This window comes from Vigna angularis, chromosome 4 (genome assembly GCF_016808095.1).
Source record: "Vigna angularis cultivar LongXiaoDou No.4 chromosome 4, ASM1680809v1, whole genome shotgun sequence".
NCBI classification, from domain to species: domain Eukaryota; kingdom Viridiplantae; phylum Streptophyta; class Magnoliopsida; order Fabales; family Fabaceae; genus Vigna; species Vigna angularis.
The window spans coordinates 4,604,109-4,620,215 of NC_068973.1; the positions used below are offsets into that span (position 1 = coordinate 4,604,109).

At 31.7% G+C, this 16,107-nt stretch overlaps 1 protein-coding gene across 2 annotated transcripts; it reads right to left on the reverse strand.

Moving 5' to 3' along the window:
• Window positions 1-1,434: 1,434 nt before the first annotated feature.
• On the reverse strand, window positions 1,435-5,658 carry LOC108330068 (uncharacterized). Of its 2 annotated transcripts, none has more exons than XM_017564529.2 (6): window positions 4,698-5,652; window positions 4,121-4,218; window positions 3,155-3,179; window positions 2,390-2,510; window positions 2,169-2,303; window positions 1,435-2,008 (listed from the first exon to the last, which is right to left on the reverse strand). In XM_017564529.2, the coding sequence occupies exons 1-6, from the start codon at window positions 5,032-5,034 to the stop codon at window positions 1,804-1,806; spliced, it is 921 nt and encodes a 306-aa protein (XP_017420018.1). In that variant the 5' UTR covers window positions 5,035-5,652; the 3' UTR covers window positions 1,435-1,803. The 2 variants fall into 2 exon arrangements, with proteins under 2 accessions (XP_017420018.1, XP_017420019.1); XM_017564530.2 differs by having other exon boundaries at window positions 1,866-2,008; window positions 2,173-2,303; window positions 4,698-5,658.
• Between the last annotated feature and the right edge of the window lie 10,449 nt (window positions 5,659-16,107).

Below are 16,107 nucleotides of genomic sequence, written 5' to 3' on the forward strand. Positions count from 1 at the left end.
ATGCTTTATATTAAAAGTAGCTTAAAAAGATTCACCTCTAAATGAAAGATGAGTTCTCCATACCTCTCACTATATTCAATATAAAACCTTAAGTTTGGTATTTATGAATTTTATTTTTTTATATATCATTCAACTTTTTCATTTTTCAATGTAAGACTTTAACCCGTATTTGGACTTATAACAATAAATAATTCTTTTCATTATTATGGCACATAAAATTTAAGATTTTAGTTTTTAATTAAATTTTCTGTCAAAAATTAAAATATAATTTAATTATTATTAATTTTGAAAAACAATATGCTTTTACAGTTCTTATTGTAAAAGTAATTGTATTTTTATCATGGCTTGACCAATTGAAGATTTGGCTTTTTTTCCTAATATATTTTGAAAACTATAAATAGTTGTAATTTTATAATAAAATTGTATTTTATTAATTAAATTAATAATTAAAAATTGTTTATTAACCTTCATAATAGATCAAACTACAAATATTATATTCATACATCTGCAAATATTTTGTTTTCATATTATATCTTTTTTTTTTCTCATGTTGTCTTTGTTATGGTTATTGTGAATTTCAGTACATTAGAGATATATTATGTGAAATTATAATTTATGATATTCAAACTATAAGAAACAAACTAATATCTCATATGAATGTGTATACAAGTTCTTTAGCTGATACATGATTTGTTTCACAAGATGCAGGGACAGAAAATTTTATTACTATTTGACTTATTTATGATAATATCATTTAGATAGAACAAATTATCTCAATTAAAAAATATTTAATAATATATAATTTTAACCTTTTTTTCTTAGAAAATAAAGTATTGCAGCATAAACTTGTTACTAATAGATATTGATGCATATTACCAAAATCTTAATTTATGATAATAAACTTAAATTTTATTTTATATATATATATATATATATATATATATATATATATATATATATATTAAATATCAAGAGGCTATTAATAATTTTTAGTTGTAGGTTTTAACATTATTTAATTTAATTTTTCCATAAATTTGCATATATCTGTTCTACACCGTTGAAGATTGAATCAATCAATATTTTGAATGATTTCATAGTAAGTCCAATTTTAAAAGCATTGGTTAAATTAAAACTGTGTTCACATAAAGTGAAGTAAAAAGGGATTTCTGGTATGTATATTTAAACTCTTATAATTATATAGTTTGGCTTTAGATGAGCTTATTGAGCACCCTCAAATCATTCTTTCTGCATAAAACTCAGTCGAGAGTTTGCTAAGCATGCAAACACCTCACTGCACAGAAGAGAAAATTTATATCATATCATATCACAAACTCACTATTAAGGCTTAGATCTGCAGTACAAAGTCCAAGTCATGTTATGTATATGAAACTCAAAAAGGCTTCTGAACTAAAAGGTGCTATTTGTTTCAAAAGATGATTTTCAAACTCAATCTATTTATAACCATGCATTATGGAATTGAATACAATGAAGAGTGAACAAAAGTGTTACAAAATGAACTTGACGGTCCAGATTGCTTAGTTAGATGAAGGTAGAACTCCATGATAAGAATGTTCCTTGAATATCTATCTTGTGTAGAGACAAATTTTCTAATTTAACCATATGGAAATTCGTGAGAATGAGGATTATAGCCCTTGAATTGCAATTATAAATTCTTGAACCTACCTCCCATAATTTCACCCTTTCAAGTCTTCATTAGATATTTCAGGAATAAGAACTAATCTACTACTTCATCTAAAAACCAGTATTTTTCACTGATCCATGTTGTAGGATTAAAGGAACTAGCTATAAAGCTATCAATGACATTAATTGTTGTTCAACTTCTTCCCAGTTCTTAACTTTGGTCACCAGGGGATGCTGATCAGCAGAGTCAGTCTTGGACCAAGGGTATGAGTTTTCATAATCAAAGAGTAGGACTCTAATTCCGGCTTCAGCACACTCTATGGCATATCTTGGGTTATCATCAATGAGAATATTTGCATTTAAAGACCTACAAGTATACAAGGAATCCATCAAACAAGTCATTGCAACCAGAAAAATAGCAGGTTTTTTTATCTAACTATCAAGAGAATTGGTCAAAATGTTGGCAGTGAAACAAATGTTTTATACTAAAGCAGAGAAATGCAGCTGAACAGGATTATGCTGTATACCTACAAATATCTGACTTTGGTCTGGACACCCCATCAAGAGCAAAGTGGTTTCCAAAGTGAATATCCTGAAACAGTCCTGAAAAGTGCTTCTCTATCCACTCAATTGTGTGATCCTTGATCACATTTTGCCGAGATCTGATCATAAAATACACATGTGCCTGTTAGTTCATGCTGGTCAGATTCTGCTACAGGCTAAAGTAAAATCAATACCAACATCATACGTTACAACTGATAGGTTACAAAATCTTGATAACTTCCGCAGCGCCACCTGAGCACCTGGGATAGGTTGGATCCCTGACTTGAAATATGATGTCTCAAAAAATTCATGAACACGAGTATTCGCTGCACAACATGAAGGAACTAAGCACAAAGCAAAAGAGTATGAATATAAATGGACTTCATAAAGTTATTGAATTCTTTCACTCTTCACCTAATCAAATGTTTACATATAAGAATGTGAGTATCATAGAATTGGTTTCACCAATGAGATTGAACAGAAGATGGCTTCACCTTGGACTCAAACCATGGGAAGGACTGAAAAGTCTATGCAAAGAGTTGACCATGTGGGTGTTCAATTGACTAGTTAGAGGAGGCAACGGAGTTTTATTTGGGAGTGAGGAACAAAGGAAAGCATTCAGTAATGTTAGCTAGTATTTCTGCAGAATATTTTTCTGAGGAGCTGAGGCTCTGGTTGTAGCCACTAAAACACAATAAACACTCAAGCTCTATTTACCATTTTTTTTCCATGATTGGGTTGATCTCTATTAGCATGGTATGCAAAAGCAATTTAGATTTGACAATTTTTTTGTCCACAATTAAACTGGTTTAAGAACTTCATTCACAATAGACCTGTTCTCTTGAAAGATATCAAATTTCAAAAACAGAACACAGTTCCTTCAATCAGTGAGCAAGGTGAAAAAGAAATAAGAAATAAAATAATTCAAATGAAGTGAGAGTAGATAAGAATAATTTACAAATGTAATTACCTTCGTCACGTGAACAGTTCCATATCTGTATCAGAAATGAAAGATGCATCAGACTCACATACAGACATAATTCAAAGCAATACAATGTAATAAATGAATAAAAGAACGGATTATCTTTTCATCGGTGAAATTTTAATTCATAGCAATAGCATCAGACTCACATACAGACATGGTTATTCAATGCAACTCAGTGGATTAAATGAGTAATTAAAAGCACAAATTATCTTTTCATCTCTGAAATTTTCATTCATAGAAAGAAGGTGGTTGAAGGCAAACATACTCATGGTTACAGTAAGTTGCAGACCAATGCAAGACAGGAGAAAAGTAATCAAAAGAAAAAGGACAAAAACTCTAAAAACTCAAAGATACCCATCATAGAACAGAATTAAGAGTAAGCAAAATAAATGGAATGCATGTTTTAGTTAACGTTAACAGATAAGAACATGCAATACACTGAAAATTCCCACACCCTGAAAAGAAACTTAGGAGAACTACATGAAAAAAAACCAGCCATTGCAGTTGGGAAGCCCAATGCCTTATAAATCCCACACTAGAATCCCATACTTCCAATGTGAGACTCAAGTCCTATACCTTGCTAGTGCAATTGAGTCATTACACACCACTCACCAAACCTTTAAAGTTATAAGTATATAATTATCAATCACCGATGGTGGATTAAACTTAAAATTACATCATGCAAAATCAATACCAAAGAAAATTAAACACATCAAATAAGCTCGATTCCATAAAAGTTGGATTTCCATGCAACTGTAAATAACCTCTATAATACATCTGTTGTCATTTTGTACGTAATTGAAGGTTACAGTTCTTTTGAAGAGGATTAGTTCACAAGGGGCAAAATGAGCCTTTGAAAGATAATGCAAATCATTATAATATTGTAAATTCCAAATTTCCAATTACTTTGACATTAAAGAATAGAATTACTGAAATAGCTATGAGGTGTACCTTGAAGAACTCATACACATGATACTCAGAAACTGAATGAATTGATGAGTATCGATCTGCTATGAACTCGTTCAGAGCTGACACAAAGTTTCCTAATACTGCATATATAAAAATGCAAATGAAAAGGTACACATTAGGGGAAAAATCAAAAGTGGACAATGATAGAGTAAAGTTTACATTCTATGAATTGCCAAGAACGTTATATGTTGACATTTAAGAAAAGGGAATAAATTGAAAAAAGGTTCAACTCAAACAATAAACAAGTAAATTAAGGAAGGTGCATATGTAACATGCACCAAGCTTCTACTTGAATTGCAGAACAAACTGACAGGTTCATGCACCAAGGGAAGGGATATTTGTCTTAGTTTCTTAATCATTTAATACTGTTTAAGAAACATACTAAAATATAAAATTAAAGGAAATGCAACATAGATCCAGACTAATAAATGAAACTGGAACAGGATAACGATTCAGCCAAGATTCTTCATGGAAAATTATAAGACAAAATAGCTAAGCTAAGCCTAATAAGATAACATACAGGACAAAAAGATGGGGGAACACATGCATAAATACACACCTTCATCAACATCAACAGCAACAACAAGTTTCTGGAGTAAGGGTTGATCAGGAAAACAAAAAGGTTTGGAGGGACTTCCACCCAAAGACCAATCTTCAACAGAAATACCTTCCTCAAAATTACCTAACAAGGGTGGGTGAGGAAGACATGCAAAACCATAAAGCTTTTTCTTTTCCTTCACGAAAACCCTCTTAGAATTATCACCAGCATTGGCATCAGAACAAGCTCTAAAAGTGAATCCAAGTCTTCTGTTAGCCTCAGGGGAAGAAATAGAAGAGTAATTGAATAAGGCCCTACTTGAATGGGAACAAGGTTCATAGCCTAACATACGAGCCATGAGAAGAAGAAGATTATTGCAATGCAGAGAAGGGGAAGAGCTTGCTGAAACAACAAGCGCACAAGGCCTCACAGGTTCTTTAATTTAAATAAAACGAAACCATAATCTTGGTAAAACAGTAACAATATTCCCTTGTAAAAAAGCCAAGGTCTTTTGACTTGCCAATCAATAAAACAATTTAACTATGCATCAAGGAACAAACTTTCATTGGACACTCTCATTCGGCAACAAAAGGGTCTCTTCCTAACGCAACCTTAAAGTTAGAAAAAACACCAAAATGGGAACGATTTTAGAAAATAAAAAACAAAACTTTGCACACCCCAGGTTCAAAACCAAACAGATTTGATATAAAACCTGCGAAAAGAACGGCTTAGCACAAGAAGAATTTTTAGAAGATGCTCCAAAGCTCAAAACAGAATATGCATTGAACTAAACCAAAACAAGAAACAATGAAAATAGCAGAAAGTGCTCGGATCTTGATTCTCTACTCCCCTCTTGTTTCACTCCAACGTTATATACGGGATCAAGGCGGCACATATAGACACAGGTCCTTCCTTTTTTTTGACTGAATAATTGTAACTATTTAATTGATAATTAACATGATCTTTGTTCACCGAGGAAGAAGGAAAAAAATAAACAAAATTGGGGTAATCAGGATATTTTACTGTGATTTTGGGCTTCATTTTCTGATATTTTTGCTTATTTTGGTGGACGATTTTTCTGCCAATTGATGACGTAAGTGTTTACGAAAATTTTCCACTATGAGTAAAATAATTATGGACTCAATCAATGTAAAGAGAAGTTCAAATCCTATAAGGATTTGAGTTTGATTTTCGATATTGACTTAAGGATTTTGCTGATAAATAATTTATAAACACCTATGTTACCTAAATTTAAAAAAAAAGTATTTGTGTATATTTAAATAGATAATTCGATGAATTATTTCATATATGAAGGGAAATAAAATATATTCTAAATTTGTTTATATGTTTTCCCAACAATTTATATTTCCTTGAGGAAGTTGATGAAGTAGGTAAAGGCAGAAAAAGATAACAAATGATAGGAGACAAAGGAATGAGACTCATCATCAACTTGTTAAAGAAAGAAGAATATTAATTTGAATAATATTCTCATTATTCTTTATTTAATTTTTATTTGAAAATATTAAGATCCTGTTAATTATACCTTTATGTATTTTTGTAATTTTTAATTAATTTACATGTCTATTTATTATATAAGATATAATAAATATAAAATGAAATAATACAACTATGTTACTCTAATAAAAAAGTTATTATATTTTTTAATTTTATAAAAAAATGTTAAATACACTAATAAATCTTAAATTATAATATGCATGCATTCACCATATAAATGCTTGCATTCTCTGAATCTAATTTAGGAAACATGAATTTAGATCAAATTATTTGATATTGATTGGTTGATGGAATTCATCCTAATTAACCAACACCTTTTTCTCCTTTTTTTTTTAGTTTGTTCATTTATATTTATTTATTTATATATAGTTTTTTTTTCTACCGCAAATTGTGTTAACGTAACATGTACCACTGAAAGTGCGAAGTCGAAGTGGATAGATACAAGAAGGCTACGGCGGTGGGGTGCTAAGCTATTTTGGTGCCCATCAAAAGAACGTCCCACCAATCAAAAATAAAATTTTAAATTAACTTTTGATATATAACATGAATATTTTAATTTTAATGCATTAAAATAGTTATTGATTCTGCTTTTTATCAGAAGTTATATATTTAGCATTCTTCTTCAATATAAAATGAGAAAAAGAGGTAAAATAATATATTTCTCTTATATAGTGGGAATTAACTAAAAAAGTTAACCATCTCCCATTAAAATGTATAATTTACACAATTTTGAGAAATATTTTAGAAATGTTCGATTTAGTTATTATATATATAAACAAAAAACCAAGATTCAAACAAGCATGTTGGAAATTACAAAAAGTTTTAAGGTAAACTAACTGGAACAAGTTTATTGTTTCCTTCTTTAGAAATATGGGATAACCTAAAAGTAATGGTAATAAAAGAAGATAGGCAGTTGAGTCATCTACTTCTCATTCTCACAAGGTACAATGTATATATATCTTTCAAGGTAATTAGCAGTTTATCACATTCCATCAAAAAGATTGAACCAACTAACCTTTATCTTTGGCTATTTCCTAACATTTATAGCAACATAAAGTTTGGGTTGACAGCAAATTTAACCCAGATTCACAGCAAAAACAACTAGACTGATACCTACTTGATTTTAATTCCGTTAAAATACTTTGTTGAGTCGTATTTATTCAAAAATCTTAATTTGATGTTTATATTTTAGTTAATCTTAATTAAAAAAATAATTTAAATATTTAACAATTAAGTTTTTTCTTTAATATTATACTAGCAACATTAAATATGTGATAGGTGTCTATTGGTAGTTTTTTATTTATTATTTTCTTTAAATTATTATATTACGTTTCAAGTCAATTTCGTGTAATAAGTTATATTATGATTCTTAATTTAGTCTGTTATTTTAATTCAATTTAAACTCATTTTTTAAATTGAGAAATTTTCTCTTAAATTTATTTTTTATATAAATTTTATAGTAATACTTTTATTAAAAATATTTATTAAATATTTTTAATAATATTTGCAACATCCCAAAAATACAATATAAACCATATAAGAGAATAATCACATATTAATAATATAACAGATTCGTCTTACAAAAGATCAAAAGCATAGTTATGGCCGAACAACCTTACAAAATACTACAGAATTTAAAACTTTACAGGGGCTACAACTAGACCTTACAAAATAAACTTATAACGAACGGTCATACAAAAGAAGAGGCCAACAACTAATCCGAACGTTCCTAAGGTTCGGCCTTCACTTCCACCTCTTCCAGTGCTTCTTCCAGCAACTCTTCTCCTTCTGCTCACATCCACACGGATAATCATTGCAACAGGACAAACAACCGAACGTACAACACAGACAAAATGATAAATAGGGTAAGCTTATGTAATTTAATTGATTCAATAAAACATACAATTTTCTTGATTAAATCAAACAACAACCAAATCATAATTCATACATCAAGGCATGCAAAGACCGACCACTTGACTCTGACTGTCCGGACTATATGAATCATGTGTAGCTACGACGTTTGTGCACTCGGGTGATGTAGTAACTGGGATACCCTCAACAGCTGCCACCCGAGGTTAATTTGTTCCGTCAAAGTTAACCTTATGGACTAGGACCTCCTGCCCTTCCCACACATGACTTACTCCTCTCTACTTGAGAATGAGTAATCACGGAATATCAGGATAAACGCCCTCTAAGCTTTGCCCACATTCATACTTTACCATTCAATAACCACTTTCTGAGATATTCCTCCCTGAAATACTCTTTCATAACCAAACTATTTCATTCGCATCATATTTCAAATTCCCTTATACTTCATCATCAATATATTCAACTGAAATAAAATCACACTTTCTCATCATAGCACAAGTTCGAATGGAATAACACTTATTAGAAACTAACATGACCGAACGCTATTTACAAATTTATCCGCTTTAATGAACAGACCCTTAAGAGTTCACACCGAACGCCACGAAGCCTAGGCCGAGTACTAAGACTCTAGGCCGTACACCTTTTAAAGACCAATATTGTTTGACACCAAATACTAATAACTAATGAGAAACTATGAAGAAACGAACGCTATTGAGTTTGGAAGAAGACTCTTATTTTAAAAACGGTAATAATAGATTACTGAATCAAGACCGAGCGCTAGGTTTAAGACCGAGCCCTGTAGAAACCGAACACTATTGAACGAGCGCTGGTCCAAGACCAAGTACTTATCAAGAACGAGCGCTACTGAAACCGAACGCTTGGTCCAAGACCGAACACTACTAAACTTACATAAAATGAATGAATATATATATATATATATATATATATATATATATATATATATATATATACACACACACACACACACACAATTACGCCACACCTATTTTTAATGAAAAATAACGATATCATCTACGACTTTACTTATTATAGAATACATTAACTAAACTACTGTTTAAGAAACATAAAGAAGAACTATACTTAGAACGAACGCTTAATAATATAAAACGATCATCATTAACTAAATTATCTCCAAAAGAATAATTTAGTTTAGACGGACGCTCAAAGGGAAACCAAATGGTCAATACTGACTCTCGGTTACGGTTTACAAAATTCTGCAGAGTATTACAGAATGACTCTCAGACAATATCCCTAACGCATGAGAATTCAGTTAAGACCATACACTTCCATGAAGAATTGAACGATCACGAATGACGCTCGACCACAATTATAGAATTTACTCATAATACTACAGTTTGAAGATCAAACCCTATTTCAACTCAGTTCACACCATTTATCAATCCTCCACCCACACATCCAAATGTAGTAACACACATATTTCATACTCATCAAATAATCAAACAAAGTATCATACAAACATACAACCGTTCAAAACAAGAATCTTAATCAAATTATATAAGTTTCCCTTACCTCTAAACGTAACCGAACGCTTACGGATGCAGAATATAGCTCACCACTACCAAAGACCTTAACGTTCGACAGTCACGCTTTAAGAAACTAAACCAAACAGAAGACCAGAAATACTCAGAATAAGATGATCCGCTCAGGCAACCAAAAATCTGGGTTTGCATGCGAAAAGAAACGAACGTGCTAAGGAGAAAGTAACTCACCGGCTTAGAACCACAACTCGATCGGTTTAAACGAAAGCCCTTGACGCCGAGAGAGTTCAAACGGTTCTTGAGAGGTGATCGGAAGAAGAAAAGATGAGATTTTCTTAGAGAGAAGGTGGAGATGGTAGAGAGAAGGACGAGATTCAGAAGGTTGAAGATGAATGGTGCATGCAGAGAAGTGGCACGAAAATTTGAAAGTTTCAGTTTTACTCCTACCGTCAAAATCGTTCGTCCAATCTACATCACACACATGTCTTCCACTTTCTGAATTTCAGACGCCTCTTTCACTTACACATGTACTCCACTAAGTTGGGGTTTTTATGGGTCTATCAATATTAATTTAGTTAAACTTATATTTTACATAAACTTTATTTTAATTTTGTTTTAAAAATTTAAATATATTTATTTTATATTGTTTTAAAATTTCATATTTAAACTTATAAAAATTTTATTTTTAAACCTACTCTAATATTTATATAAAAACTATTGATATATAATGTTATACGTATATTTGAAATATAAATTTATAAATCTACATAAACTTATATATAATTATTTGAAATATAAATTTAAATAAAAAATAATATTAAATTTTGATGTAATAAAATATTATAACATCTAGATTTAAAATTTAAAAACAAACTTTAAGTAAAATTTGTCGGACCCCATAAATAAACACCCAAAACCCTTATGTCAGATCTCGGAAAACCCACCCAAACCCCACCTGTCGAATCTCATTAAAACGCACTTAAAAACCTCTCTGAGCGGACGCCAGGTGTCAAGAAACGAGGATCCGAAAATCAGTTAGTGGGATGCAGGTGTCAGCAGGAGAACGGACGTTCGTTTTTAAACAAAACTGATTTTTCTGAAATCCGCGTCACTCTCTGCATGCACCCATCTTCTCCAAAAATCCTGATCTTTCGAATTCTCCTCCTTCTCTCTAGAAAACTCTCCCTTTTCTTTACTGTAACTCATCTTTCTTCCTCCGATCACATTTCCGAAACCGTAGAAGTGTTCCCGGCATCTTAAGCTTCGTTTTGAACCGATCACTTCAACGTTCTGATACTGGTAAGTCTACTATTTCTTAACCGTTCGTTCTGGCCAGCATGCAAACCAAGTTCTGGTTTCATGAGTCCTTAGTTTAATTCTGAATCATTGTTGATCTGTTATTTGATTTTGGTTCGTAGAGTAGTTGAGCTGTTAAGGGTAGGAGGAAACCTTAGTTCTTTGGCAAACCAACTTCAGTCAGTAGGACGTCCGTCTACACTAGAGGTAAGGGAAGCTTATTCAATTTAATTCTTATGTTTTTGACTATATTGCATGAACGTTCGTTGAGTTGTATGAAGCATGACTATGTGATGATTGCTTGTTTGATATGTAAAAATATGATTGAGTTATGTATGATGTACGAGTATATGAGATTTAGGTGATATGAATTGTTTGAAGTATGAAAGTTGAATCTAATAGGAATGTATAAAATTATGAAAATATATATATATATATTAAGAAATGATTGTTGGAAAGAAATAATTCTGGTATGAAAAGTTTCATATGAAAAAGTACGTTCGTCACTGAACGGTCATTTACCGTTCGGTTTTCCTGGTAAACATAGTAAAAATGAGATTCTTTCCTTTGGAGAGAACCCCAGTTGAGGACGAGCGTCCTCGTGTGGTAATACTATGTTTGAGCGTTCGGCCAAGCATAGTTGTATCCGAATATCCCTTGATAAAGTAATATATATATATATATATATATATATATATATATATATATATATATAATGGTATAACTTAGTCGTTCGTAGTGCTCGGTCTTACACCTAGCGCTCGTACCAGTAGTGCTCGGTCTTACACCAAGCGCTCGTACTCATTCTCTGTATAATCAATATTGATGAAATAGCGTCGTCCAAGTTTAATAACATTTTCTTTACCGCGTTCGGTCATTAACCGGCATTCGGTTCCTGTATATGAACGATTCTAAATATGGTTATTTAATATTCTGACGGGTCAACATTTATTTGATTCGGCCTTAAACCCCTGTACTTAAATTGTTGTGTGAGTATGGAATTGAATTCACGAGAGTTAGTTCATTTAACTGATTCCCTTCATAAATCACGTTCGTTATATATGGTATATTTTTGTATTCGAGATATTCCCAAATCTAAAAGTAATTCTCTTGGTCTTATTCCATTCTGGAACGAGGGGTTTTATCGGTCTTGTTTCCCTCGTTCGTTCTCAAGAGAGCGAAACGTTCGTTATTTTATGTATTTTGAGAGAATGATGAAAATGGCACCTAAGTGAAAGGTTATAAATTGAAGAAGAGTTTTTAAGGTGAATATGAGATTTTGGATTTGAACGAGCGTTCCGGGGAGGAACGACTCTTTGATGAATATTGAAATTTGGTAAAGTATAACTGTGGTAATGCTAAGCTGTCGATTCATCCTGATGTTCCGTGAATACTCGTCCTCACGTAGAGGGGGTATGTCATGTGTGGGAACGGTAGGAGGTCCTAGTCCTTAGGGGTACTTTGGACAGATAGGGCTAACCTCGGGTGGCAGCTGATGAGAATTCCAGTTACTACATCACCCGGGTGCACGAACGTCGTAGCTACACAGATTTCATACAGTCCGGACGGTTGATCTAGTAGTAGGCTTTGCTTTAATTGTATTGTTATCTTTACATGTGTATTGATGTATGAATCGTATGTTATTCCTTGAATTAAATCACATAAGCTTACCCTGTGTTTCCTTGTGTTGTCCTGTTGTACGTCCGTCTTGTTTTGCAATGATCATCCGTGTGGATGTGAGCAGATGGAAGTGCGCTACTTGAAGAGGCGCTGGAAGAAGAAGTTTTGGAGGACGCGAACCTAGTAGATGTGGAAGTGAAGGCCGAACAGTAGTACGTTCGGTGGTAGTTAATAGATTAGTATGAAGTGACCGTTCGGTCACTTCCTTCTCCTTTGTGATATTTGATCGTTCGGTAATTTAGCTTTTGTAAGCCGTTCGGTCATGTTTTCCCTTTTATCTTGTATAGCTTACTTTTGATAAACTATGTAAGGCCGTTCGGCCAAAACCTTGCTCTTATTTATTATAAAACTGAATTGGTTTATCATTAAATGTAATTAATTCTATTATATGATTTTACTGTATTTTTGGGATGTTACAAAATTTAATAGAAAATATAAATTTTAATAAACGTAATCCTATCAAAAATATTTAATACAAATATTAATTTTAATAAAAATATTATTATAATATTTATATGAAAATTAAATGTAATTTCATTATGTACAATAATAAAATTTCTCAATTTAAAAAATTAGACTGAATTCAATTAAAATAATAAATATAAATGTTAAATTAAGATTCAAACAACTTAACATGCATGTAACATTTACTCAACACCTTACAAAAATTAAAAAACAAAAGAAATTATAAAGAAATATATGACACATATTTAACGTATAATATTAACTAAAATGGTCTAATTATTACATACTTTTAAAAATAAAAACTCAATTAAAACCAATAAAAATAAAAATCTATTTAAGATTTTCAAACAAAGAAGAAGACACATCAAACCTTTTAATTTATATGCCTGGTCCGGTTAACTTTCGCACTGAAAGTTGGTTTTTGCACTTAATAGCTAAAAGAAAAGCTCTAATAGTTCCGAAAGTTAGGATTCATGCATCTTACAGAACTACTTCTGTCTTAACTAAACTGAAATTCAGAAATTTTTGTTATCAAATCTGACTTTGTTTCTAACCTTTCAGCAATGGTATCAAATCTGACTTAGCTTTATTATAGAGATTAATAATATGTGCATGCGTACAACCCTAAAATATAAAACAAATTTATATGAGACAACCCTAAATTATAAAAACAAATTTATATGACACAATCCTAAGTAAATTTATATTGGTTAAATATATTTTTAGTCTTTAAATTTTAATTTAAAATTAACTTTTTTTTATTTTAAATTTTGATATAATTTGGTTTTAAACTTTAAAAATAAATTAATATAGTTCTTTTAACCTAATTGTGTTAAACTTTTTTATGTGTCAAGGTGTGTGTTAGACGGGTGGTTGTATTGTTTACATCTAAATTTAAGAACTAAAAACATATTTAGTATATATATATATATATATATATATATATATATATATATATATATATATATATATATATATATATATATATATATATTTATATCATTCCTCTTTCAGGAACGATATTGCCTTACAACAAAAATATATCATTTAAAAATATATTGTATCACTTGATATTGAAAACACTTTCTTAGAATCATTACCTCATTCTTCTTGAAATTTTATGTTAGTTTCCTTCACAATTTAACATACATATAATATTTTAAAGGGTTAAATATGTTTTTAGTCTCTCAATTATCAAGCGTTTTTTGAGTTTAGTTCTTTTTCCAAACTTTATTTCATTTTCATCATTCTTTTTAATGAAACTGTAATTTTTAGTCCTCGAAAATCAACAACATTAAATTTTCAATGAATTGACTAACGGTGTGCCACGTTTTATGTCACGTTAGAAATTGAAAATTTGAAATTCAAGTGAAAATGCTTTGGTCATTTTCTCTTCCTTGCTTATGCAAAATCCGCACCAACACCTTCCCCACTCATACGACCCTCCTCCCTCTCTCCGCCTCGGCTTCCACCTCGACACCACCACCTTCGCCCCGACCTTCCACCTAGACCTCGCCACCCTCCGTCGCCTCTCCAGAAAGCCTCTCATCCTCGTTCTCTCCGTCTACAACGACCCAATGGACCCTGCTGGATGCGCGATGCCAAGTTGTTGTGCCGGATTCATCTCATCGTTAACCCCTCCCCTGCCCTCTCTCACTCCAATACCTTCCACAACAGTTGGCTCAACCTAGTTGGGTCCCACAGTACAACCAAACCATCGGTCCAACTTATGAAATTCTTGGATACATTGAATGGGACCCTTTGTTAATTGATCACCTTTCGGAGAGAAGGCGACGGAGGGTGGGGCGAAGGTGAAAGGTTAGTGCGGAGGTGGTGGTGTCAAGGGTGGAGGCCGAGGCAAAGAGAGGGAGGAGGGTCGTATGGATGGGGAAGGTGTTGGTGCGAGATTTTGTAGAAGCAAGGAAGAGAAAATGACCAAAGCATTTTCACTTGAATTTTAGATTTTCAATTTCTAACGTGACATCACATCGTTAGCCCGTTCACGGAAAATTTAACGTTTGGTTTTTTAGGACTAAAAATTACAGTTTCATTAAAGAGAATGATGAAAATGAAGCAAAGTTGGAAAGAGAGACTAAACCCAAAAACACTTAATAATTGAGAGAGTAAAAATATATTTAATCTTTTTTTAAAATTTATTAGACTTGCTTAGCGAGATCATTTACTCGTCTAACGAGCTTCCCCTTGAAGGTTACTTACTCAGTGATTTGATGTCTCGTCCAACTAGTCTAACATTTGGACAAAAATAAATTTGCCTAGTAGAAACAGACTTATCCAACAAGTCTTCCTCCTCTTACTCTTTGTCAAACTCGAGTTTGACCTTTGCTTAACAAGAGTCTTTTCACTCAACAATCAGGCTTCCACTAACTTTTTGTCAAACTCGATTCTGACATTCATCCAGTGAGAAAAGAGTTCTCCGTACATAACACATCCATTAAAATTTTGCATTTTAGCAATCCCAACCAATCTAACAGTTTATCTCGTGCTTCAAACAAGCCAATAACACACCAATTTCATACTACAATTCCAAATCTACATGTATTGCTATCTAATTCAATTACTTATATTCTCATGCATAACGTAGAAAACAACATTACTTAAACATATTATATTGTTATCTAATTCAATTACTTATAGATGAATTTGTAGTGTAGTCTTTTCCCTTTATACTTAAACATAGTGCTTTGATGCTTGTTAATTTTTTTTTCTAATATACTTATGGCTTGAATGATAATAAATAATATTATGTTTTAACCATTTTAACGTGCAACATCAACAATTAGAAAGCAAGATTTAGATGCAGTGCAAAGAATATGATTCTTATTTTTAAGATTAATTAAACGTATATGTGTTTCTCACCCATCTGAATCTAAAAGTCGTAAGTAAACAAAACATTTTTTCATAAAAACGAAAAGTTAAATCAAAATCTTTATGATTCTTGGTCAATTTTTAACCAATATATTTCTATACGAGTGTAATATATTTCTGAGGGGCTTATCCAACCAACCAGTTATTAGCCCAAAAGCTGACCCTATCACCTCAACAAATCTAATATATAAAATTCCTCC